The sequence below is a fragment of the Mycteria americana genome, unplaced genomic scaffold (assembly GCF_035582795.1).
Source record: "Mycteria americana isolate JAX WOST 10 ecotype Jacksonville Zoo and Gardens unplaced genomic scaffold, USCA_MyAme_1.0 Scaffold_79, whole genome shotgun sequence".
In the NCBI taxonomy this organism is placed as follows: Eukaryota; Metazoa; Chordata; class Aves; order Ciconiiformes; family Ciconiidae; genus Mycteria; species Mycteria americana.
Genome location: NW_027445664.1, coordinates 39,912 through 65,393, shown reverse-complemented (window position 1 = coordinate 65,393; position 25,482 = coordinate 39,912). Strand labels below are relative to the sequence as shown.

Below are 25,482 nucleotides of genomic sequence, written 5' to 3'. Positions count from 1 at the left end.
CGAGAAAACTTGTGGGTTGAGATAAAGACAGTTTAATAGGGAAAGCAAAAGCCGCGCACACAAGCAAAGTAAAATAAGTCATTCCTTCACTCCTTCCCATGGGCAGGCAGGTGCTCAGCCATCTCCAGGACAGCAGGGCTCCATCACGCGTAACGGTGACTTGGGAAGACAAACGCCATCACTCTGAATGTCCCCCCCTTCCTTCTTCTTCCCCCGGCTTTTATACACTGAGCATGACGTCATACGGTGCGGGATATCCCTTTGGTCAGTTAGGGTCAACTGTCCCGCCTCTGTCCCCTCCCAACTCCTTGTGCACCCCCAGTCTACTCGCTGGTGGGGTGGGGTGAGAAGAGAAAAGGCCTTGACTGTGTGTAAGCACTGCTCAGCAGGAACGAAAACATCCCCGGGTTATCAACACTGTTTCCAGCACAAATCCAAACCATGGTCCCATACCAGCAACTAGGAAGAAAATTAACTCTACCCCAGCCAAAACCGGCACAAGTACATCCCTCACGCCGGGCACTGCTCGTTCCCGGCACCGCCTGTGCTCAGCGTCCCTCACGCTCGGCATCACCTGGGCCTGACATCGACTGCGCCCAGTGTCCCTCAGGTGTGGTGTCTCTTTCACCGGGCATTGCTTGTGCCCAGCACTGCTTGTACCCAGTGTCCCCTGCGCCTGGCATTGCTTCTGCCCGGCACTGCCTGTGCTCAGTGTCCCTTGTGCCCGGCACTGCCTGTACCCAGTGTCCCTTGTGCCCGGCACCGCCCGTACCCAGTGTCCCTCGTGCCTGGCACTGCCTGTACCCAGTGTCCCTTGTGCCCAGCATCGCTCCCGCCTGGCAGCTCTTGTGCGTGGCAGAGCTCCTGCCCGGCATCTCACGTTCCCGGTGTGCATTGTCACTCATGCCCAGACATCACTCGTGCCCTGTGCACCATGATGTCCCTCGTGCCTGGCATTGCTTGTGCCCCACACCGCCTGTGCTCAGCGTCCCTCACGCTCGGCATCGCCTCGGGCTGGCATCGATTGCGCGCAGCGTCCTGCGTACCCGACATCGCTTGTGCCCTGCACTGCCTGCGCCCAGTATCCCTCGTGCCCAGCATTGCTTGTGCCTGACACCACTTGTGCCCAGTGTCCCTTTATGCATGGCATCTCTTCCACCGGGCATTGCTTGTGCCCAGCAGTGCCTGTGCCTGCTGTCCCTCGTGCCTGGCATTGCTTGTGCCCAGCACCACTTGTGCCCAGCGTCCCTCGTGCAATCATCGCCTGTGTCCGGTCTCCCTTGTGCCCGGCATCACTTTTGCCGGCCCTGCTTGTACTCAGTGTCCCTTGTGCCCAGCACTGCCTGTGCCTGGTGTCCCTCATGACCAGCATCACTTTTGCCCTCCAGCACTTGCACACGCTGTCCCTCATGCCCGGCGTCCCTCATGCCCGGCATCGCTCATGCCCGGCGTCCCTCATGCCCGGCATCGCTCATGCCCGGCAGTGCTCCTGCTCGGCATCTCACGTGCCCGGTGCACATTGTCACTCGTGCCCGGATACCACTCGTGCTCCGAGTATGATGTCCCTCGTGCCCAGCATTGCTCACAAGCATCGCTTGTGCCCGGTGCCTGACGTTGCTCATTGCTCGTGCCTGGCATCTCTGGTGCCCAGCATTACTTGTGCCCGGCACCTCTCATGCCCGGCGTACACGTCATAGCTCATGCTCGGCCCTGCTCGTGCCACGTCGTGTGTCTGTGTCCCCACAGCCCTTCCCCTCAGTGGAACGACGCAGGAGTCCCCGTACAAAACCACCCCATCGCCACGGAGCATCTTTATTGTCAGCACCGCGGTGTCACCTCCGCGGTGACAGGGACGTGGTGGGGACCATCGGGGCTGGGAGGTCACCGTCTTGGGGGTCCTCAGATGCTGCCTGGGGGGAGGGGAACGTGGGGTGGTGATGCACCCCTGGGGGACAGGGGACGGGGACGGGCTGGATGTGTCGTTACCTGCGGGGTAGTTGTCTCCAGGGAGGGGAGTGTAACCTGCAAGAAGGAGTAAAGGGGGTGAGGAGGATCCGTGTCACTCCAGGTCACTGTCCCTGTCCCCCCCAGGCCACTGCCCCCGTCCCTGTCCCTCCTCAACCACTCACCTGGTGCCGGTGGCCTGGCCCGGTAGTGGTAGACGCCGGCAATGAAGAAGCTGAGCCCCAACACCATCACCACGGTGGCCGCAGCCACCTTCAACGTCAACCCCGGGGACAAGCCAGGACCTGTGGGGACACAGTGGGGTGAGTAATGACATGGCAAGGGCCCAGGGGTCCGGGTGGGTGTCCTCCCCCGTCAACTCACGCCAGTCCTCCAGGAGGGGCTGGTCCAGGCTGGCATGCTGCACCGAGCACGTGAAGGTGTCCCCGGCCATTGGGGACGCCATCAGGGTCACCCGCGTCTGGTAGGTCCAGTCACCATTGGGGATGGCAGAGATGGGAGGGTGGTCACCGGGGCCCACGATGTCCCCGTTGTGCAGCCAGATGACAGTCACCTCAGGGGGGTAGAAGCCCCAGACGTGGCAGGTGAGGAGGACGGGCGCCCGGGCATTGCCCGTCTCGGAGGAGATGATGCGGGCTTGGGGTGGCGCTGGACCGGGGAGGGGGGATGGTCAGTGCCAGGGTGAGCCCCCTCCCCACCCCGGGCGACGTCCCCATGCGATGTCCCCATGCAACATCCCTCTGCAATGCTCCGTGCGATGCCTTGTGCAAGATCTGGGCGTTGCTCCATGCAATGTCCCCGTGCAACACCCCCATGCGATGCAATGCTCTGTGCAACGTTCCTGTGCAACGTCCCCATGCAACGCACTCTGTAGCACCCCCGTGCAAAGCCCCGTGCAATATCCCTGTGCAACGTGCAATGCAACGCCCCCGTGCAACATTCCCGTGCAACACCCCCCATGCAACGCCCCCATGCAACATGCTCTGCAATACCCCCTTGCAACGCCCCATGCAACACTCCCCGTGCAACATCCCTGTGCAACGTGCAACGCAATGTCCCCGTGCAATGCCCCATGCAATGCTCCCTGCAACGTCCCCATGCAACATGCAATGCAATGCTCCGTGCAACATCCCCGTGCAACACGCAATGCAACACCCCTGTGCAAAGCCCTGTGCAATGCTCCGTGCAACATCCCCGTGCAACATGCTCTGCAACGTCTCCGTGCAATGCGCCGTGCAATGCTCCGTGCAACATCCCCATGCAACATCCCCGTGCAATGCAAGGCCCCCGTGCATCGCCCCATGCAACACCCAGCACAACGCCCTACCCCACGTCCCTGTGCAAAGCCCCCGCGCACAATGCCCTTGTGCAAAGCCCCCGTGCACGATGATGCCCCCGTGCCAAGCCCCCACGCGCCGCAGGGCTCACTCCGCCGCAGCACCGTCTGGGCCCAGAACTGGGGGGCCAGGTCATGGCAAGCCTGGCGCCGGGCTTCGGCACGCTCCACCCAGGTGGTGTCGTTGTTGAGGAGGGCGGCGAAGTGGGTGGCGTGGTGGTGGAGCAGCCCCCAGTCGCAGGGGACGAAGCGCCGGGCATCGGAGTCGTAGCAGACCAGCGGGTTCTTGTTGAAGACGAGGGTGAAGTCGAAATCCAGCACGGAGCCGTTGGCCGCCAGCGGGCAGGAGCTGGCCATGTGCACCAGGAAGGCGCCTACAAGGGGAACGCAGGGGGTAAGCGGCATCTCCTGGGGTGCCTCTGTCTGTCCCCGTGTCTCTACCCATGTCCATCTGTCCCCATCCCTCCATCCATCCCCATCCGTCTCCGTCCATCCCCATCCATCCCCATCCATGCATCTGTTCCCCAGCTGACTCCATCCCTCCATCTGTCCTCCTCCCGCCATCCAGCCCCAGCCCTCCTTCCACCTTCATCCATCTCCATCCAAGCCCATCCCTCCATCCATCTCCATTTCTTCATCTACTCCTCACCTGTCCCCATCCCTCCATCCGTGCCCATCTCCCCAGCCCTCCATTCACCCCATGCGTCTTCATCCCTCCATCCATCTCCATCCATCCCTATCCCTCCATCACTACCCATGCCTCCACCCAACCCCACGCTTCCATCCATCTCCGTCTCCCCATCCCTCCATCCATCTCCCCATCCCTCCATCCGTCCCCATCCCTCCATCTCCCCATACCTCCATCCATCTCCTCATCCCTCCATCCGTCCCCATCCCTCCACCCATCTCCATCTCCCCATCCCTCCATCTCCCCCCATCCCTCATCTGTCCCCATCCATCTCTCTCCACCCCCATCCATCCCCTTATCCCCAGCTGTCCCCCATATCCCACCCACACCATGTTCCCCCCACACTTGGCTCCCACTTGGGTCAATCCCAACCTCCCCAAAGTGTTCTGGGGTCCCCATGGGGTCACCCATCAACCATGAGGTGAGCCCCCCGCAAGCCATCCCCATGGGGTCACCCAGCAGCCTTAGGACAGAGACAGAGACACCCCCCCCAAACCATCCTCAGGGGCTTGTGGGGCAGAGCCCCCCCAAACTGTCCCTGGGGTCCTATGGGACTGAGTCCTTCAAGATTGTCCCTGGGGTCCTGCAGAGCCCCCCCAAATTATTCCTGGGGTCCTGCAATGCTGAGCCCCCCAAACCATCCCCAACATCCAGCAGGGATGAGACCCCCAGGCTGTCCCTGGGGTCCCGTGGGGCAGAGCCCCCCCAAAACATTCCTCAAGTCCCTCAGGGTTGAGGGCCCCCCAAATGATCCCCAACATCCCATAGAGCTGAGCCCCCCAGACCATCCCTGAGCCCCCCCAAGACATCTCTGGGGTTCTGCAAGGCTGAGCCCCCCCAAAGCATCCCTGGGGTCCCAAAGGGCTGAGCCCCTCCCAGACCATCCCCAGGGTCCCCTGAGCCCCCTCCCAGCTGTCCCCAACATCCAACAGGGCTGAGACCCCCCCCAAACTGCCTGTGGGGTCCCATGGGACTGAGTCCCCCAAGACTGTCCCTGGGGTCCTGCAGGGCCAAGCCCCCCCCAACTACCCCTGGGGTCCCACATGGCTGAGCCCCCCCGGGCTGTCCCCAGGGTCCTGTGGGGCAGAGCCCCCCCCCCCCAACCCATCCCCAGGATCCCACAGAGCAGAGCCCCCCCAGACTGTCCCCAAGGTCCCACAGGGCTGAGCCCCCCTGGGCTGTCCCCAGGGTCCTGTGGGGCAGAGCCCCCCCCAACCCATCCCCAGGTTCCCACAGAGCAGAGCCCCCCCCCCCGACTGTCCCCAAGGTCCCACAGGGCTGAGCCCCCCCCTAAACCATCTCCGGGGTCTGCAAAGCTGAGCCCCCCCAAACCATCCCCAGGTTCCCACAGAGCAGAGCCCCCCCAGACTGTCCCCAAGGTCCCACAGGGCTGAGCCCCCCCGGGCTGTCCCCAGGGTCCTGTGGGGCAGAGCCCCCCCCCCAACCCATCCCCAGGATCCCACAGAGCAGAGCCCCCCAAGACTGTCCCCAAGGTCCCACAGGGCTGAGCCCCCCCCTAAACCATCTCCGGGGTCTGCAAAGCTGAGCCCCCCCAAACCATCCCCAGGTTCCCACAGAGCAGAGCCCCCCCAGACTGTCCCCAAGGTCCCACAGGGCTGAGCCCCCCCGGGCTGTCCCCAGGGTCCTGTGGGGCAGAGCCCCCCCCCCCAACCCATCCCCAGGATCCCACAGGGCAGAGCCCCCCCCAGACTGTCCCCAGAGTTCCGTGGGGCAGAGGCCCCCCCCCCCCCAAACCATCCCTGGGGTCCCACAGAGATGAGCCCCCCCCCACACCCCGATCACCCCCAGAGTCCCCAATCCTGCCCCCCATCCGCAGCCCTACCTGCCCCCCGGGCACCCAGGGCCAGGCCCAGCAGCACCAGCATGGCGGGGTGGGCCCGGGGGCGTCCAGCTGCGCTCTGGCCCCCCCCCAGCCACCCGCCTGCACCCCACAGCCCGGCTCCGGCACCCACTCCCCACCCAGACACCGGGCACCCAATGCGGGCCGGCGCCAGACGGGCGTCACCAGTTGCTGGAGCAGGACACCCGGGTGGCTGCCACCGCCGGGACATAGCGTGGCGGCCCGCTTTGTCCCCACGCTGTCACCCCCATGCCGGGGGTCACCGTCCCACGAGGATCCTGCTGTGACCCCCCCAAACCAGGCTGGGGACCCAGGCGTCCGGGCTGGCTGCACCCCAGGGGTCCATGTGTCCGTGTGTCCCCCCCCCCCCAACACCGCTTCCGTGTGCAGCGCTAACCCCTCCCCCCTCCCAGTAACCCCTCTGCCTCCAAACTGGGAGCACTGGGAGCTTCTCCCCACCCACCCACGAGGGGCCACCGCGGACCAGCCACTCGGGGATGGGGGATCACAAATGTTTTTATTTGGGGGGGCTGAGGGCCCCCCCCCCCGACCGGGCACCCCCCCGGCTGCGTCCATGGGGGTCCTGGCACCCCGAGCCCCACGGCTGCTGGGGGGGGGGGGTCGTGGCAGCGGGGGTGGGGGAGGCTCTGCCCCGGGGCTGGGAGCTCAGAGTTGGGTCACTGTGTGGTCACACGTGGCCATGGAGGGACCAGGATGGGGACCAGGACCGGGACTGGGATCAGATCCAGGACCAGAACAAGAACCAGGAGCAGGACCAGGACTGGGACCAGATCCAGGATGTGAACCAGGACCAGGACCAGGACCAGGACTGGGACCAGATCCAGGATGTGAACCAGGACCAGGACCAGGACCAGGACTGGGACCAGATCCAGGATGTGAACCAGGACCAGGACCAGGACCAGGACCGGGACCGGGACTGGGATCAGATCCAGGACCAGGACCTGGCAGACATAAGAAGACGAATTAGGGACACCCCTAATTCAGGTGCATGCCGTGTCCCCCAGCGTGTCCCCCACGTGCCACGCACACGTGTCCCCACACGTGTCCCTCACCTGGAGCCTGGCGGCAGTAGCTGAAGATGCCAGCAGCGAAGACCACCAGCCCCAGGGTCATTATCACCGCCGCCGCTGCCACCTTCACCGTCAACCCCGGGGACAAGCCGGGACCTGGGGGGACAGAGCAGCCGTGCTGAGCCACCGAGGACCCAGGAGTCCGGGTGCCACATCCCCGTCACCCGCGCTTACCCCAGTCCTCCCGGAGGGGCCAGTCCAGGCTGGCGTGCTGCACCGAGCACGTGAAGGTGTCCCCAGCCTTGGCGGTGACCGTCAGGGTCACCTGCGTCTGGTAGGTCCAGTCACCGTTGGACAGGAGCTTGGCGGTGCTCGCAGTGGCCACCACGTCCCCGTTGTGCAGCCAGAGGATGGTCACCTCGGGGGGGTAGAAGCCCCAGACGTGGCAGGTGAGGAGGACGGCATCAGGGGTGTTGGGGAGGGGGACAGGGACGATGCGGACTTGGGGTGGCGCTGGGGTGGGGAGGGGACAGTCAGCGCTGGCGATGGTCCCCTCCCCACCCCGCGTGGTGTCCTGTGTGGTGGCTGGCGTGACGCCCCGTGCAACGTCCCTGCGCGTGTCGCCGTGCAACATAGCATTGCCCCGTGCAATGTCCCCGTGCAATGTCCCCGTGCGTGTGCCCACGCAATGTCCCCACTCAATGGCCCGTGCAATGCCCTGTGCAGTGGCCCCATGCGACATCCCCGTGCGTTCCCCATGCAACATCCCCGTGCAACGTCCCAGTCGACACCTCATGCGACGTCCCCATGCAATGTCCCTGTGCCCTCCCTCTGCAACATCCCCACGCGTTGTCCCATGCAACGTCCCCGTGCAACGTCCCGTTCAATGCCCCGTGCAACGTCCCTGGGCAACGCCCCGTGCAATGCCCTGTGCAATGTCCCCGCGTGGTGTCCCCACGTATTCCCCATCCAACGCCCCCGTGCAACACCCCATGCAACGTGCAACACCTATGCAACACCCCATGCAACACCCCGGGCAACACATCGCGGGGCTCACTCCGCCGCAGCGCCGTGGAGGCCCAGAAGTGGGTGGCCAGGTCGCGGCAAGCCCGGTGCCGGGCTTCGGCACGCTCCACCCAGGTGGTGTCGTTGTTGAGGATGGAGGCCACCAGGCCGGCGACGCCGTGGAGCAGCCCCCAGTCGCAGGGGACGAAGCGCCGGGCATCGGGGTCGTAGCAGACCAGCGGGTTCTTGTTGAAGACGAGGGTGAAGCTGAAGGCCAGCGCGGAGCCGTTGGCCGCCAGCGGGCAGGAGCTGGCCACGTGCACCAGGAAGGCGCCTACGAGGGGGACATGGGGGTGGCCGCGGTCCCCAGGGGTTGGACCTCCCCCCCCCCCCAACCCGCTGCACCCCCATGTCCCCCCACATCCTACCTGCCCCCCTGCAGCTCAGCGCCAGCCCCAGCACCCCCAGCACCCACATGGCTGGCGGTGGGTGCTGGTGCATCCGGCACGGCAGGCGAGCTCCCGCCTCTCCCTGCAGCACTCTGCCTTCATGCCACGGCCAGCCAGCTCCCTCCTCCTCCTCCTCCTCCTCCTCCTCCTCCTGCCCCTCCTCAGGGCTTGTCCCCGGGGATTTGGCCCCAGCACCCTGCGTCACCGGTGACGGGCGGCACAGGGCTTTGCCCAAGTGGACTGTGCCCGGGGCTGGGCTTGGCGCCGCAGGAATCCCGAGCGCCCCTTCCCAGTGGGGAAACTGAGGCACGCCTGTTGGGCATGGCTCTCTGGGGGGCATGATGCAGCTGAACCCCAATATCAGACAGCGGAGAAGCCACCACCATGTCCTCCCTGTGGCCAACTCTCCCCCTCCCCCCTTTCCACCCTTTCTTACTGGGGAAACTGAGGCACGCCCCTGGGGACGGCTCTTTGGGGACGGGGGACAATCCAGCCCCAACCCCAGGGTCAGACAGCAGAGAAGCCACCGCTGTAGCCACCTCCCACCCTTTGGCAGTGGGGAAACTGAGGCACGCCTCTTGGGTATGGCTCTTTGGGGGGGTGCGATCCAGCTGAACCCCAATATCAGACAGCGGAGAAGCCACCACGGTGTCCTCCCTGTGGCCAGCTCCCCCCTTTGCACCCTTTGGCAGCGGGGAAACTGAGGCACGCCGCTGGGGATGGCTCTTTGGGGCTGTGGAATCCAGCTGAACCCCAATATCAGAGAGTGGAGAAGCCACCGCCATGGCCACACCCCACCCTTCCACCTTTTCACAGTGGGGAAACTGAGGCACGCCCCTTGGGTAGGGCTCTTTGGGGGGTGCGATCCAGCCCAACCCTAATATCAGACAGCGGAGAAGCCACCACGGTGCGGGGCGGGGGACAGACGAGGACACGGGGCGCAGCCACAGATGGGTTTAATCGCTGGGGGAGGGGGAGGGGGGGGGGGCTTATGCCCCCCCCCCCCCCCTCCCCCCGCCACCATCTCCACTCCTGCACCGAGCAGCACCGGTCTCTGCACCGTCCCGTGCTCAACCTGGGGGACGATGACACAAGAGTGGGTTTGGTGACAGTCCCCTCCTCACCCACCCCCAGCCCCCCCCTCCCCACCGGGGGGGACCCCGGCATCCGGGCCGTACTGTGGGCGCTCCGACGTGTCACCAGGATCAAGGCGATGCCGAGCAGCGCCAGGAGGATGCCCAGAGCCATGGCAGCACCGCACAGCGCCGTCTCCAGCACCTCGGAGGGGACGGGGTTTTGGGGCACTGGGGGGGGGGGGACACCAAGGGGGAGGTCACCGCCAGCCCCGGTGTCCCCTCCGTGTTCCTGTCCCAGTCCCCGCGCTCACCCCAGTAGGCGATGATGGAGGCGTTGCTCCCTTCGCGGGTGATGATGCAGGTGTAGATGTCACCGGCGGCGGGCGTCACCGGCAAGTAGGAGAAGCGGATGAAGGCCAGATCGGCCGTGGGGGTGTAGTGGGTTTGGGTGACCCCTTGGGTGATGGGGACCCCGTTCAACTGCCAACTGATCTCCACCGCCGGTGGGAAGACGTTCCCCACCATACACACCAGCGTGTTGGCTTCACCCAACGCCGGTGGTTGTACCGGGAAGACGTCGGCCACTGGGACACCTGCGGCGGTGGAGAAAGGTTGGGGAGGGATAGAATCAATCAAAGGATCATTTAGGTGGGAAGGGACCTCTGAAGGTCACCTCCTCCACGGGCAGGGACATCTTCACCTAGAGCAGGTTCCTCAGAGCCCCGTCCCACCCCACCTTGAACCTTCCCAGGGATGGGGCGTCTCCCACCTCTCTGGGCAACCTGGGCCGGTGTCTCACCAGCCGTTCCTCACAGCAGAGGTGTCCCATCCCTCGGATCATCTCTGTGGCCTCCTCTAGACCTGCTCCAACAGGCCCATGTCCTTCTTGTCCCGAGGAGCCCTGGACGCAGTGCTCCAGGGGGTCTCACCAGAGCAGAGGGGGAGCATCCCCTCCCTCCACCTGCTGGCCACGCTTCTTCTGATGCGGCCCAGGAGACGCTTGGCTTTCCGGGCTGCCAGCGCACGTTGCCGGCTCCTGTCCAGCTCTTCATCCACCGCGTCCTGCTCCACTCTCCATCCCTTCATCCCCCAGCCTGTGCCCATGTTTGGGATTGCCCCCACCCAGGACCTCGCACTTGGCCTGGTTGAACCTCATGAGGTTCCTCACTTGGGCCCCCCTGTCCAGGTCCCTCCGGATGGTTCCCTTCCCTCTGGGGTATCAACCACCCCACTCAGCGTGGGGTCACCTGCCCAGTTGCTGAGGGTGCCCTCAATCCCACCATCTATGTGGTTGATGAAGATACGGAACAGTATTGGTCCCAGTATGGACCCCTGAGGGACACCACTCATCACTGATCTCCATCTGGACATGGAGCCGTTGATCACAACCCTCTGGATGCCACCATCCACCCAATTCCTCATCCACTTAATGGTCCATTCATCAACTCCACCCAGTTGAGAGAGGAGGACGTTGTGGAGGAGCACGTCAAAGAAACGATGGTGGCACATGTTGTTGCTGAAGATACAGAACAGTATTGGTCCCAGTATGGACCCCTGAGGGACACCACTCATCACTGGTCTCCATCCAGCCATGGAGGCATTGACCACAACCCTCTGGACGCCACCATCCACCCAATTCCTCATCCACCAACTCCACCCAATTGGGGGAGGAGGATGTTGTGGAGCACCATGTCAAAGAGATGATGGTGGCACATGTCGTTGATGGAGATACGGAACAGTCCTGGTCCCAGTATGGACCCCTGAGGGACACCTCTTGTCACTGGTCTCCATCCGGCCATGACCACAACCCTCTGGATGCCACCATCCACCCAATTCCTCATTCACCTAATGGTCCATCCATCAACTCCTTCCAATTGGGGGAGGAGGACATTGTGGAGGACCACATCAAAGGGGTGATGGTGGCACCTGTAACTGATGAAGATACGGAACAGTACTGGTCCCAGTATGGACTCCTGAGGGACACCACTCATCACTGGTCTCCATCCAGACATGGAGCAGTTGACCACAACTCTCTGGATGCCACCATCCACCCAATTCCTCATCCACCGATCCATCAACTCCATCCAATTGAGAGAAGAGGACGTTGTGGAGGATCACATCAAAGAGACGATGGTGGCACCTGGCGGGTGGTGGCACCTGACGGATGGTGGCACATGGCGGGCAGGGACGAGGGCCACGACATCCACGATGTCACCTACCCTTCGACTCCGGCAGCATGCCGGTGGCCAGGGCGGTGAGGCTGCGGCGCAGGTCCTGGCAGAGCGTGGCGTCTTGGAGGAGCTGGGCGGGGGGCTCCAGGGCGAGGGGCCACGGGGGGAGGTCGGGCAGACGGGGGGTCCAGTGGGAGCGGGGGAAGTCGAACCAGAAGAGCTGGTCGGCGTCGAAGGCGAGTGCCAGCCCCAGCGAGGGCATGGCCGGCTGGCAGAAGAGCACCTCGGCCAGGGCGTGCGCCGGCGGCTCTGCGGGCAGGACAGGGGTGCAGGCAGGGGTACGGGCAGGAGGGTGCCCGGCACCGCCACGGAGGGTGCAGGCAGGGGCCTGCGCCTGCATGGCGGGCAGGGGGTGAGGGCCGCGCGGGCGTAGGCGCGGTGCGTGGGCCCCCGCTCTGCACGCACACGCTCGCTGTGCAAGGACGCAGACGCTCCGCGTGCACGCTCACGGCGTGTGCACGCTCACGGTGCTTGCACGCGCGGCGTGTGCACACGCGCTGCAAGCGCACACACGCTCCCATGCACTCGTGCGCTCTGCAAGGGCGCGCGCCCTGCGTGCACGCGCTCACCGCAAGGACACGCACGCTCTGCATGCACGCTCGTTGCACGTGCACAAACACACGGTGCAAGGGCACGCACTCTGCATGCACGCTGACACTGCAACGACACAGACTGCGTGCACACGCATTGCATGTGCGCACAAAGTGTGCAAGGACACGCGCTCTGCGTGTGCACACACACTGCATGCACACTCACTGCCTGCGCACACACACACGGTGCTTGCACAGACTGCGTGCACACTCACTGCACGTATGCACACACTGTGCTTGCACACACGGCATGTGCACACGCACTGCATGTGCACACACGCTCCCATGCACTCGTGCGCTCTGCACGGGCGCGCGCTCTGCGTGCACGCACTCACCCCAAGGACACGCACGCTCTGCATACACACTCATTGCATGTGCACACACACAGTGCAAGGGCGCGCACTCTGCATGCACGCTGACACTGCAACGACACACGCTCTGCTGGCACACGCATTGATTGTGCACACACACGGTGCTTGCACACACTGTCTGCACGCTCACTGCATGTATGCACACATGGTGCTTGCACACACGGCATGTGCACGCGCACTGCAAGTGCACACACGCTCCCATGCAGTCGTGCGCTCTGCGTGGGCACACGTTCTGCATGCACACGCTCACCACAAGGACACACACACTCTGCATGCACGCTCATTGCACGTGCACAAACACGGTGCAAGGACACCCGCTCTGCACGCATACTGACACTGCAATGACACAGACTGCACGCACACGCATTGCGTGCGCGCACAAAGTGTGCAAGGACACGCGCTCTGCGTGTGCACACGCACTGCATGCACACTCACTGCCTGCGCGCACACACACGGTGCTTGCACAGACTGCGTGCACTCACTGCATGTGTGCACACACGGTGCTTGCACACACCGTGTGCACGCTCACTGCATGTATGCACAAAAGGTGCTTGCACACACGGCATGTGCACACGCACTGCATGTGCACACACGCTCCCATGCACTCGTGCGCTCTGCACGGGCGCATGCTCTGCGTGCACACGCATTGCATGTGCACACACACGGTGCTTGCACAGGCTGCGTGCGCACTCACTGCATGTGTGCACACATGGTGCTTGCACACACGGCATGTGCACACGCACTGCATGTGCACACACGCTCCCATGCACTCGTGTGCTCTGCAAGGGCGCACGCTCTGCGTGCACACACTCACCCCAAGGACACACACGCTCTGCGTGCACACTCATTGCATGTCCACACACACAGTGCAACGACACGTGCTCTGCGTGCACACACTCACGCTGCAATGACAGACACCCTGCATGCACACGCATTGCATGTGCACACACTTACTGCATGTATGCACACACTGTGCATGCACGCACGGCATGTGCACAGACACTGCAAGCGCACGCACGTTCCCATGCACACGTGCACTCTGCATGGGCACATGCTATGCGTGCACACACTCACTGCAAGGACACACACGCTCTGCATGCACACTCATTGCATGTGCACACACACAGTGCAATGACACGTGCTCTGCGTGCACACACTCACCGGGCAAAGACACCCGCTCTGCGTGCACGCTGACACTGCAATGACACGCACTCTGCGTGCACACACATTGCATATGCGCACACAGTGCGCAAGGACACGCGCTCTGCATGTGCACACACACTCTGCATGCACACACACTCTGCGCACACTGTGTGCACACACTGCATGTATGCACACACGGTGCTTGCACACACGGCATGTGCACACGCACTGCAAGTGCACACACGCTCCCATGCACACGGGTGCTCTGCACGGGCGCACGCTCTGCGCGCACACATGCTGCAATGACACACACGCTCTGCGTGCACACGCATTGCGTGTGCACACACACGGTGCTCGCACACGCTGCGTGTGCACACAAACTGTGCAAGGACACGCTGTGCATGCACACTCGCTGCACGTGCAAGGAGACACACACGCTCTGCATGCACGTCCACTGCATGCGCACAGCGTGCATGTGCACATCAGTGCACACACGCACACTCTGCACGCACACGCGCTGCGCACACGCACACAGTCTGTGCTTGTTCTGCACACACACATACACGTGCTTCCCACTAGTGCACAGCCCCTTGCACTAGTGCACAACCCCCCTTCTACCCCTCCCCGTTCATGTGCCCCCCCACCCCACACACAACCCCTTGCACTAGCGCACACCCCTCCTGCTCACACTCACACCCCGTCCACTACTGCACAGCCCCTTGCACAAGCGCACAACCCCTCCTTGCACCCCTCACCCTGCCCCGTTCGCTAGAGCACCCGCCACCCCATGCACGACCCCTTGCACCAGCGCACACCCCCTCCTGCTCACGCTGACACCCCGTGCACTAGCACACGCAATACACCACGCGCAGCCCCGTGCACTAGTGCACAGCCCCTTGCACAAGCGCACAGCCCCCCCACCCCACGCACGCCCCCTCGCACTAGCGCACACTCCCTCCTGCTCACACTCACACCCCTTGCACTAGCGCGCAGCCCCCCCTTGCACCCCCCTCGCACCCCCTCCCCTGTTCACCTCCGCACCCCCTGCACGTCCCCTTGCACTAGCGCACCCACACGTGCACCCACCACCCACCCACCCACCCACACGTGCCCCCCCCAGCAGTGTCACCACCCCGTGACCTCCTACCGTCGGTGACGGCGGCAGCCAGGGCCACCCAGAGCAGCCCGGCCACCAGCACCCTGCTCCCACCCGCAGCACCCATCCCTCCGGCACCCGGCACCCGGTGGGTGCTGCCGGGTGCCGGCACCGCAGCCTGGCCGTGGCACCAATGACAAGGCCCCGCTGCCTCCCGTCACCCGTTGCTGGGGAGAAGGACCTCGCACGGCACCCGGGTGCTGTGACAGAGCGGACCCAGGCGTCCCGGCGTGGAGCAGGGTGCTCCCCCCTCTCCCCCACCCACGTCACGGGGACGGGACCCCCCCCTTGGGGACACCCCCCCCCCCCCCCCCGGCTCCCGGCCCTCCCGCTCGCGTTCGTTAGCGTGGCGATGCCGCGGTGCAATTAATAACCGGCCTCTATTAATCAGGGGACACCCCGGCCTAGGTCGTGTCACCTCCCCGCGCCGGGTGTTGCTGCTGCAGGGGGTTATGGGGGACAGGCGGCTGTGGGGACGTGGCGGCACACGGGGCACCCGCACGCTGCAACGCCCCGCAGCCCTCCACTGCGTGCGCTGCATCCACTGCACCCGCTGCAGCACCCAGCACCCCTCCGGTGCGTGCGACGCACCCTGTGCAACACCCTGCACCCCATCCCTGCGTGCACGGCACCCACTGCAACACTGCGCACCCCGTTCCTGCGTGCCACGCACCCAGTGGACCCCCATTCTTACGTGCACGGCGCTCTGTGCAACACCCTGCACCCCATCCCTGCGTGCACTGCACCCGCTGCAACACCCTGCACCCCATCCCTGCGTGCACTGCACCCGCTGCAACACCCTGCACCCCATCCCTGCGTGCAATGCACCCGCTGCACCGCCTTGCAGCCTCATAGGTGCGTGCACTGCACCCCCCACGATGTTGTGCACCCCCTGAGTGGGTGCAGGGCTCTGCTGCAATCCTGGGCCCTGCTGTGGGTGCCCCCTCCACCCCCCACCCCTCCCGCCATACCTGACACCCCCACGGATGCAAGCGGTGCACCCCTGCAATGCCGTGGACCCCCGTGGGTGCACCCTTTGCAATGCCCCGCACCCACTGCACTGCCACGGACCCCCGTGGGTGCAACCCCTGAACCCCCGTAGCGCACCCGCTGCACCGCTGCAGCAGGCCCGCAGCGCGCATGCGCGCCGCCGTGCCCCCCGCGGGGCCGGCACTAGGACCCCGCGGAGCCGCGCGGGCCCCGCCGGGCGGCGGGGGGGAGGGGGCATGAATGGGGCCGTGGGAGCCGCGGGGGCGCCACGTGACGGCGGGGAGCCAATCGGGGCGCGGGTGACGTAGCGCGTGGCTCCCTTTTCTGCCCTGGGATGTTTTTTTTTATCTTTTTTGCCCCCAAACCGGGGCTTTTTGGGGCGGGCGGCGAGGGGGGGCGCGGCGCGGGGGCGGATGAAGCGGGACCGGGGACGGGGGTCGCGGCCCCGCGTGGGGGCGGCTCAGGTGAGTGACGGGGGGGGGGGGCGACCTCGCCCTTCCCCCCCAGAAAGGAGCGGGGTGGGGGGGAGGTCACGTGGTGGCAGCGAGCTGTCAGTCAAGGGCGCTGCCGCCCCCGCGGCGGCGCGGTGGCCAATGGGCGGCGAGGACGGCGGTGACGGGCAGGTGGGGCGGGAGGGCGGGGCGGCTTTGTGCGCGGCGGCGGGGGCGGCGGTTTGGGGCGAAAAGCGCCATGTTTGGGTGTTCGCGCGGGGGCGGCGGCGGGCAGGGCCCCAAGTGCTGTGTCACGGCGGGGGGGGGGGGGTGGAGGGGGCAGGGACCCACCCGTGTCCTGCGAGTCCGGGGGGGGGGGGAGGAGGAGGCCGGGACTCTCCCCCCCCCCCCGCAGTGGGTGGGGGGCGAAGGCGGTTGGGGCTTCCCGTGGGGCGACCGCGGTCGTGGCTGGCGCCGTGGGGGTGAGCACCCCTCCCCACAGTCGGTGTGGGGGTGCTGGGGCCGGCGTGGGCCCCCCCTCACGGTGGTGGTGGGGGGGGGGTGTACCGGCGGATCGGCCCCCACCCGAGGCTGGCGGCCACAGCAGCGGCGTGTCCGTGGGGGTTGGCGCATCCCCCGTGGCGTGAGGGGGGCCTGGCGCGCCCCGGGTGTCCGTGGGGACCGGCGGGCGCGGGGGTAACGCGGGGCGGAGGCGGCGGGGGGGGGGAGGCGAGGCGCGGCGTCTCCAGTGTTACCGGACCTTGAGGCCCGTGGGACCCCCGCGAGGGGGGTGAGGGCGGGTGGGGGGGGGTCCCTCCGGTGCCAGGCACCGCCGGTGGTGGCGGGGAGGCGGCGGGGTCGCCCGGGAGCGCCGGGCTTATTGTCCGCCCGCGGCCGCCGCCGCCGCACAAGATGGCGCCTCCCGGCCCCGTCTCCCCCCATCCCCGCCGCGGGGAGCGCGACAACAACCGCCAACGGCCGGTTCCGCCCGCCGGCCCCGCCCCCCACGTGACCCGCCGGCCAATCACCTCGCAACGAATGGCAGCTCCGGCCAATGGGCGCCGACACCGCCGACTCCGTCGGATGAGGCGCCGGGCGGAAGGGCGGGAGGGGAGGGGAGCGGTGAGGGTGATTGGCGCGCGGCGCGGCCAATGGGAGAGGGGCGCCGGGCGTGCCTCCGCCCAATGAGGCCGCGGCGGGGCGGGGCGGGGCGGGTGGGTGATGTCAGCGCCGCCGCCGCCCAATGAGGGGCCGGCTGGTGTCTATATAAGGGCGGCCGGGGGCAGGCCGAGAGGCGCCATTTCGCTGGGACGAAGGACGGAGCGGGTCGGGCCCGGTGCGCGCGGGGGGCGGCCCCAAACCGGATCCATCCTCCGCCGGGCGGCCCAGCCCCCGCCTCCGCGCTCCCGGAGGGCTCGCCGGACCCTCCCCGGCCTCCGTAGCGACCCCTGCCTGCGGCCAGCGGCGAGGGGGCCCTCCTCCCCTCCCCCGCTCCCGCCCTCCTCCCCTCAGGGAGCCAAGATGGAGCCCGGCCGGTGACTCCCCGGTGCAATCCGCTGTCATCCGCCTCCCGGACCGCCGCGGCCCGCCTGATCCCAAGCCTCCGCGGACGCAACCGGCTCCCAGCGACGCGGCGAGGCCTGTATTGACCGGATCGCGCAGGATTTGGGGCCCGGTGGGGGCTCCGAAGAGGGGACCCCCCCCCCCCCCCCCCAACATACCCCCGCCCTCCAACTCCCTGCCGCCATTTTCTCCGCGCCCGCTCATGTGAAGGCCGGTGGATGGTCCCGCGCCGCCGCCGCTCGCCGCCGCGCCCGGCCGGAGGAGCCGCCGCCGCCTGAGGCCCGCCCCGCCCGGCCGCGCCCTGCCCGGGGGAGGGGAGGGGGCGCCTGGCTCGTTCCCCCTCCCCGTTGCTCGGTGATGCGCTGACGGGGGGGGGCCCCGCCGGGCCGGTACCGCCGAACCGTTCGCCGGGCAAAGTGGGGGGGTCGTCGGAGGAGACGGCGGCGGCGGGAGGAGGAGGAGGAGAAGGAGAAGAAGGACGGCCGGGACCGCGGGCCGGGCACGCAGCCGCCGGCATGTTGCAGAATGTGAATCCCCAGAGCAAGTAGGTACCGGCGCCGTGGAGGGGATTGGGGAGGGGGTGGGGGCCGGTTGGTGTCACGCGTGGGTTGTGGCGGTGGCACGAACCGTGGTGCAGGATGGGAGCCTGGTGTTAACCCGGTGCTGTGGGGTCGGGCTCTGCCCCCGCTGCCCCTCTCCCCGGTGACCTGGGGACGGACAGACAGACGGTGGGAGCAGCTGCTTCCCGCCCACGATGGTGGGGCTGGGGTCTCGTCCCCCACCACCACCCCCCGCGAGCCTGTCACCGAGGGCCACCCCGTCCCCTCTCCCAGCGCCGTCCTTGGCACTTGAGCCGTGCCCTTGGCAGCTCGGGAGCCTCGGGGGAACGGTCCTGCTGTGCCAAGTGCTGGGTGACAGTCATTGGGGCCTGTGGGTGACAGTCACCCGTGGGTCAGCTCAGGGCAAGGGGGGAGGGTTTAGGTGTGTGAGAGGTTCAGGGGTTTGGCCAGGAGCTGCCACGGTGAAGGAGCAGGGGCTGGTTTTAGCCGCTGCCCGCGCGCTCTGGAAACCTCCCGAGCCCTCGCGTTGGTGTCCCGGGGGTCCCCGGTGTCTTCTGGTTTGCCTCGAGACAAAATTTTTCGGTTCTGTGGATATTTCCGTGCCCTCGTACCGTTCCTCAGCTGGTGGTCGGTGCTGTAAAATGCCGGTCATTGCCATAAAACGTTGATTTTTTTTGTCCTTAAATTGGCGCGAGAGTTGGTTGCAAGCGTGACGCGGTTATGGCTGCGCCGCCTCCCTGGGACTGTGGGTCCCCCAAGGCCTGGCCTGTCCCCATGGATGGTTTCGGGTCCTTGCGACCAGGATGGCATCGAGCCGCCCACAGTCTTGGTGCCAGCATTGATGTAACGCTCCAGTCACACCGTGGGGCTTTGCTGTGTCCCCAAATCCCACCGGAGCTCCCCACCATGGCCTCGGAGAGTGGGTGACACCGGCAGTGTCACCATCGCCTTGACGTGCAGTGACACCGACACCGTCACCTCCGCGCGCGGCCCTGCACGCCGGCTCTTTGTTCAAGGGCGAGCCTGGACCCACGCCAGCCTCTCGGCTCTGGCTGCGCCGGCGCGGATGTCTCTCCCAGCACCAGCGGGGAATCGGGCACCCGCCTGGCAGCAGTTAATGGGTGCAGCCGGAGTTCACAGCCAAATCCCTTGGGGAGACACGCAATGGGAGCTCACCCGCGTCTTGGGGAATCGGATCGTCTCCCACTGCCACGCCATAGCCAAGCGCGGCAACGTTTCCGCCCTTAATGGCGGCTTCAGGAGCCGTCGGCTCCTTCTGGGGGCTCCTCCTGCGAACCCCACAGCCCAAGCCCAGTTTTTTGGGGTTTTTTTGGCCAAGGCGGTGGTGCGGCACCCCAGCGCGGAGCTGCCCCCCTAACCTTGTCTCTGCTCCCCTTTCAGGATTCTGGGGGAGGGCAATGCCGGGCTCATGGGCCTGGCAACGGAGTCAACCCCCGGCAAGCGGATCCGCAAACCCTCGCTCCTCTACGAGGGCTTCGAGAGCCCCACCATGGCGTCAGTGCCGGCCCTGCAATCCCCCCAGGTGAACCCACCTCCGCCGGAGGTTTCCAACCCCAAGAAGCCGGGTCGGGTCACCAACCAGCTGCAGTATCTGCACAAAGTGGTGATGAAGGCTCTGTGGAAGCACCAGTTTGCTTGGCCCTTTCGTCAACCTGTCGACGCAGTCAAGCTGGGCCTGCCGGTAACGAGCCCTGCGGGCGGGTGTGGGAGAAGTTACGGCGCCCGCGGCGTGCGCGAGTGTGTCTGTGTGTGTCCCCCCTCGCCCCCCGCGCCGGCGTGTGCAGGCAGGGGGTGTTAGGCAGACGTATCGCTAAATTCTGTGCTGCCTGACCCCGGATGTGGTGTGTCCTGTGTCCCCCCCCCAGCCTGAGAGTGCCAGGGCCGGTGCCGTCCCCCTCCCGGGGGCTCCGCCACAGAGATGCAGCTGCAGGTGCCTGGGCTGTGCTGTCCTCGCCCTCTCCTGGGGGCATAACCCGTACCAATCCCCCCCCCCCCCAGCCCCTTGTAGGCGTCTGGGCTGGTCCTGGGGACGTCCCCAGAGCAGCTGCCTCCCCACCCCCTTGTCCCAATGTCCCCTACAAAGGTATGGATGAGGTGACGCAGCCGCTCTAGAGGTAACCCGGACGCTTCCCCACCTAATCTCTTGTGCCCTGAATGCGTTTTGCAGATTCCCATCCATGAATTTGTAGAAGACATCCTGTGACCCCAATATTAAACGCCAGCCCCCCCGTGCACCTGTGGCGCCCAAGGAGTTAAAGCCCGGAGGTAATTTCCACGTAGGTTTTGCTCTTAAACTTAGCGTTAGCTTCCCCGAGCCCCGTCCCACCTCTCGTGCGGGACGTGCGCGCCCTCCAGATGCCGGGGTCTGGCTGTCCCCTGTAGCGTAGGCTCCCCCCGGCAGAGCTGGCTGCTCCCCAGGCACCTAGGGACCCTCTCGCCCCCCATGGGCGATGGGGACGGTGGCACTCTCGGGTGGGGACCAGGTCCAGAGGTGTTTTTTGAACCCCGATGCACCCCCTGCCTGCGCTTGGGCAACGAGTGAGAGCTGGTGTGTGAGCGGGCGGTTGGCCTCCTGTGTGTATGGCGGCTGCGAAAGCGAGCTTTGCGCCGGTCCCGGCTCCGACACGGGCGAGCTGGCGCTTTGCCGGGTGCCGAGTGACCACGGAACTGGGGAAGCTGGGAGTGGGGGACGCGGCGCGGTCACCAGTGCCGCGCCCCTTACCGCTGGACCCGTGTCTTTTGTTGGCAGGACTACCACAAGATCATCAAGCAGCCCATGGATATGGGGACAATCAAGAGACGCTTGGAGAACAACTATTACTGGGGGGCTGCAGAGTGCATGCAGGACTTCAACACCATGTTCACCAACTGCTACATCTACAACAAGGTGAGAACCGTGCCGGCGCTGCCCCAGCCGCCGGCAAGTCCCGTGGCACCTTCCCAGCCGTCTCTGACGCTGCCTCTGGTCCTCCCTGCAGCCCACAGATGACATTGTGCTGATGGCCCAAACCCTGGAGAAGATCTTCTTGCAGAAGGTGGCCCAGATGCCATCAGAAGAGCAGGAGATCGTGGTGCCGGTGGCCAAGAACAGCCATAAGAAGGGAGCGTCCCGGGCAGCAGGTACGGTCACGCCAGCTAGGGTGGGAGGGCTGGCGGGTTAGGTGGGACCCCAGGGGAGCGGGGTTGGATGGGGGCTCCCCAAAGCCTGGCACCCAGCATCTCACATCCCCCCCCCCCGGGGCGGCAGCGGCACTAATGGTGGTGGTGGTGGGGCTTCTTGTCTCGACCCAGCGCTCCTGGCGGGACTTACAGCTGCTCAGCAAGTGCCCGCTGTCTCCTCCGTGTCCCACACCGCGGTCTACACCCCAAGCCCCGACATCCCCACCACCATAGTCAACATTCCCCACCCATCCGTGATCTCCGCTCCGCTCCTCAAGTCGCTGCACTCCACCGCCCCGGCCGTCTTGGCTGCGCCCGCTCCCACCCAGCCCGTGGCCAAGGTAGGAGGAGGGCCCAGCTTCGGGGCAGGCCCTGGCCGTGGGGCAGGCTCCGTGGGGCCGGAGTGTGGGGCCGGCTCTGCCCCCGCAGCCTCACGTGTGGTTCTTTTCCCTCTTTCTTTTGGCAGAAGAAGGGCGTGAAGCGGAAAGCGGACACCACCACCCCCACCACCACGGCCATCATCGCTACCAGCGGGGAGTCCTCACCCTCCGCCACGCTGCTGGAGGCCAAGGCGGCCAAGATCCCCGCGCGACGGGAGAGCGGCCGCCCCATCAAGCCCCCCAAGAAGGATTTACCGGATTCGCAGCAGCACCAGACGTCCAAGAAGGGCAAACTATCGGAGCAGCTCAAGTACTGCAACGGGATCCTGAAGGAGCTGCTCTCCAAGAAGCACGCGGCCTACGCTTGGCCCTTCTACAAGCCCGTCGACGCCTCAGCCCTGGGCCTGCATGACTACCATGAGATCATCAAGCACCCCATGGACCTCAGCACCATCAAGGTGGGTGTGGAGGAGCCTTGGGGGGGGGCTCTGTGGCTTTCCTGTCCCCCGTGGGGGTCTGGGAGCTCCCACTCACCATTTCTTCTCCCTGCAGCGGAAGATGGAGAACCGGGACTACCACGACGCCCAAGAATTCGCCGCCGACGTCCGGTTAATGTTCTCCAACTGCTACAAGTACAACCCGCCCGATCACGACGTGGTGGCCATGGCCCGCAAGCTGCAGGTGAGCGGGGAGGCCGGGTGTCCTCCTCCCCCCCCGCCAGCCCCCCGCCTGCCCGCCGCCCTGACCCCGCTTCCCTCGCAGGACGTCTTCGAGTTCAGCTACGCCAAGATGCCGGACGAGCCGCAGGATGCCAGCCCGCCCTCGGTGTCGGCTCCGCTTGCCGGCGCCCTCTCCAAATCCTCCTCCGAGGAATCCTCCAGCGATGAGGATGAGGATGACGAGGACGACGAAGACGACGACGAGGATGAGAGCAGCAGCGAGAGCTCGTCGGAGAGCGAGGAGAGCTCCGACTCGGAGGAGGAACGAGCCAACCGCCTGGCCGAGCTGCAGGAGCAGGTGAGGGCCGGAGAAGGGTCCGTGCCACCTCCCGGGCCCGCTCCCCATGCCCGCCTCACCCCCTGTCTCCCCCCACAGCTGCGGGCCGTGCACGAGCAGCTGGCTGCCCTCTCACAGGGCCCCGTTTCCAAACCCAAAAAGAAGCGGGAAAAGAAGAAAAAGAAGAAATCGGAGAAGCACAAAGGCCGAGGAGGTGACGAGGAGGCCCGGGCGCGCCAGGCCCAGCTCCGTAAAGCCAAGAAAGCCGGCGGTGGCGGCGGCGGGACCGGCGGAGGCGGTGGTGGCGGCAGCTCCAAGTGAGTGCGGGTGCTTGGCGCGGCGCTGGGGCGCGGGGGCGCGGGCAGCGGCTGTGATGACTCTTTCCCCGGCAGAGCGACCGTGGCGAGGAACCGACTGGAACAAGCCAAACCCTGTCTGAGTGCTGCCGGCCCCGGGGAGGGGGTTTTGGGATGGAGGGAGGGGGGGATTTTGCAGCAGCCCCTGACGCCGCTGCGCCGTTTCTCCCGGCAGGAACTCGAAGAAGGCAGCAAAAGCGACGTTGCCGCCACCACCGGCGCTTTACGATTCGGAAGAGGAGGAGGAGAGCAAACCCATGACCTACGATGAGAAGCGCCAGCTCAGCTTGGACATCAACAAGCTGCCGGGCGAGAAGCTGGGCCGCGTGGTCCACATCATCCAGTCGCGGGAGCCTTCCCTGCGCGACTCCAACCCTGAGGAGATCGAGATCGATTTCGAGACCCTCAAACCCTCGACGCTGCGGGAGCTGGAGCGCTACGTCCTCTCCTGCCTGCGGAAGAAGCCCCGCAAACCCTACAGCGAAAGTAAGCGCCCGCGGGGGTCGCGCCGGGAGGGTTGGGAGGGGGCTTGAGCCCCAACCGAGCCTCCCCCTTCTCCCCGTAGCCATGAAGAAGCCGGTGGGGAAGACGAAAGAGGAGTTGGCATTGGAGAAGAAGCGGGAGCTGGAGAAGCGGCTGCAGGACGTCAGCGGTCAGCTCAACTCCACCAAGAAGCCCCCAAAGAAGGGTGAGTGCCAGGGCAGCGTGCCGGGGTGCCGTGCCGCATCGTGGGGCGCTTCTCTCACCGCGCCAGCGGGGCTGATCCTTGTGTCGTTGCCTTTGCAGCCAGCGAAAAACCGGAATCGGCTCAGCAAGTGGCCGTATCCCGGCTCAGCGCCTCCAGTTCCAGTTCGGATTCCAGCAGTTCCAGTTCCAGTTCCTCATCCTCGGACACCAGCGATTCGGATTCGGGGTAGAGGGGGGTCGGAGCCCCACGGCGGCTGCCGGCGGCGCGGCCGGGTGGAGGGCGGGCAGGTTCGGAAGAGGCTCTGCGGGACCGGACCCAGGTGAACCGGACTGAGGGGCTTCCACCCGGCAGGCAGAGCCCCCGGGGCAGGGCGGGGGGCTGCGGGGGAGCCCCCCCACCCCGCTGCCTGAAGCGACGTCCCCACGGACTCTCGGGGTGCAGGAGGGGGAGGGGAGGGGGGGGAACCCCAGTGTTTACAGGCAGGAGGTGTCGCCAGGGTGGGGGAGGGGGGCCTGGCTGTGGGGTTGGCCCCCCACCCCCCCCACCCCCAGGAGGTTTTACTGTTTGTTGTTTTAGGGTTTGGTTTTTTTGGTTTTTTTTTTTTTTTTTTTCTGACTTGTGGGATTTTTTCCAAAGGGGAAAAACTTGGGGTTTTTAAGGAAAAAAAAAAAAAAAAAGGAGAAAAAAAAAAGAAAAAAGAAAAAAACCAAGGGGAAAAAAATTTAAAAAATCTTTTAAAAAGAAGAAGAAAAGAGGAAAAAAAAAAAAAACAAAACCAACATAAGCCCCGGGGGTGGGGGGGAGAGTCCCCAGTTGGGGTTTGCCCTTCCCCGCCCTCGCCCACCCCCTTGGGGGAGCCGCCGCCGCCCTCCCCCTCCCCTCATCTGTGGAGGATTTTTAATTTATTTGCGCCGCGTCGCGCTGGCGGGGGCCCCGGGACGCCCCTTGTACATAACCCCCCCCCGGCAGCCGCTCAGGGCAGCATGTTCCCGCGTGGGGAAGGGGGGAGGGAGGGGCAGCCTGTTTTTTACGTTGACTGTATAATTTTTTTTCTACTTGTTTTTTGTTTTGTTTTTGTTTGTTGGTTTTTTTTTTTTTCCTTTCACCACCCCCTCCCACTCTTAGACCCTTAGAGCCGTGTTTTCATCTGACTGTATGTTTCGAACCTTTCGATTCTTTAACATGTAAATAAAGAAAATATTATTCGAGTTGAGCCGGCCTGCCGTCTCGCTCGGGACGCGCGTCACCCCCTCCCTGTCTCTTGTCAGGGCAGGTGCCTGTCCCCACGCCTTGGGGTGTCCCCAGTGGGGTGTGGGGGACAGGTGTGTCTGGCCCCATCCAGCCTTGCCTGTGGTGACACGTTTGCTGTGACTGTCACCCTGCCTGGGTGGGGACAGGTCTGAGTATTCCCCCCCCCCCCCCCCCCCCCCCCCCCC

The 25,482-nt window shown here is 65.5% G+C and overlaps 4 protein-coding genes across 8 annotated transcripts; 1 reads left to right on the top strand and 3 right to left on the bottom strand.

Annotated features, from left to right (window-relative positions):
• Positions 1–1,788: 1,788 nt before the first annotated feature.
• Positions 1,789–5,948, bottom strand: LOC142404154 (HLA class II histocompatibility antigen, DM beta chain-like). The gene is made up of 6 exons (XM_075490605.1): positions 5,833–5,948; positions 3,394–3,675; positions 2,329–2,613; positions 2,130–2,249; positions 1,987–2,022; positions 1,789–1,910 (listed from the first exon to the last, which is right to left on the bottom strand). Exons 1-6 carry the CDS (start codon positions 5,873–5,875, stop codon positions 1,900–1,902), a joined length of 777 nt encoding a protein of 258 aa, XP_075346720.1. The 5' UTR covers positions 5,876–5,948; the 3' UTR covers positions 1,789–1,899.
• Positions 5,949–6,516: 568 nt separating this feature from the next.
• Positions 6,517–9,120, bottom strand: LOC142404136 (uncharacterized). Its single transcript, XM_075490579.1, has 5 exons — positions 8,541–9,120; positions 7,939–8,322; positions 7,116–7,394; positions 6,924–7,037; positions 6,517–6,812 (listed from the first exon to the last, which is right to left on the bottom strand). The coding sequence occupies exons 1-5, from the start codon at positions 9,118–9,120 to the stop codon at positions 6,517–6,519; spliced, it is 1,653 nt and encodes a 550-aa protein (XP_075346694.1).
• LOC142404153 (class II histocompatibility antigen, M alpha chain) lies at positions 8,101–15,124 on the bottom strand. 3 transcript variants are annotated; one of them, XM_075490602.1, is made up of 6 exons: positions 14,894–15,124; positions 11,631–11,891; positions 9,723–10,004; positions 9,514–9,613; positions 9,142–9,410; positions 8,101–8,220 (listed from the first exon to the last, which is right to left on the bottom strand). In XM_075490602.1, exons 1-5 carry the CDS (start codon positions 14,967–14,969, stop codon positions 9,146–9,148), a joined length of 984 nt encoding a protein of 327 aa, XP_075346717.1. In that variant the 5' UTR covers positions 14,970–15,124; the 3' UTR covers positions 8,101–8,220; positions 9,142–9,145. The 3 variants fall into 3 exon arrangements, with proteins under 3 accessions (XP_075346717.1, XP_075346718.1, XP_075346719.1); XM_075490603.1 differs by lacking the exon at positions 8,101–8,220 and having other exon boundaries at positions 8,577–9,410; XM_075490604.1 differs by lacking the exon at positions 8,101–8,220 and having other exon boundaries at positions 9,279–9,410; positions 9,514–9,639; positions 14,894–15,115.
• A 2,481-nt stretch (positions 15,125–17,605) lies between these two features.
• Positions 17,606–25,259, top strand: BRD2 (bromodomain containing 2). Of its 3 annotated transcripts, none has more exons than XM_075490598.1 (12): positions 17,606–18,430; positions 19,848–20,148; positions 21,217–21,354; positions 21,446–21,587; positions 21,759–21,967; positions 22,093–22,464; positions 22,559–22,687; positions 22,769–23,023; positions 23,141–23,319; positions 23,534–23,844; positions 23,924–24,046; positions 24,145–25,259. In XM_075490598.1, exons 1-12 carry the CDS (start codon positions 18,402–18,404, stop codon positions 24,273–24,275), a joined length of 2,319 nt encoding a protein of 772 aa, XP_075346713.1. In that variant the 5' UTR covers positions 17,606–18,401; the 3' UTR covers positions 24,276–25,259. The 3 variants fall into 3 exon arrangements, with proteins under 3 accessions (XP_075346713.1, XP_075346712.1, XP_075346715.1); XM_075490597.1 differs by having other exon boundaries at positions 23,102–23,319; XM_075490600.1 differs by lacking the exon at positions 17,606–18,430 and adding an exon at positions 20,635–20,732 and having other exon boundaries at positions 20,112–20,148; positions 23,102–23,319.
• Positions 25,260–25,482: the final 223 nt, after the last annotated feature.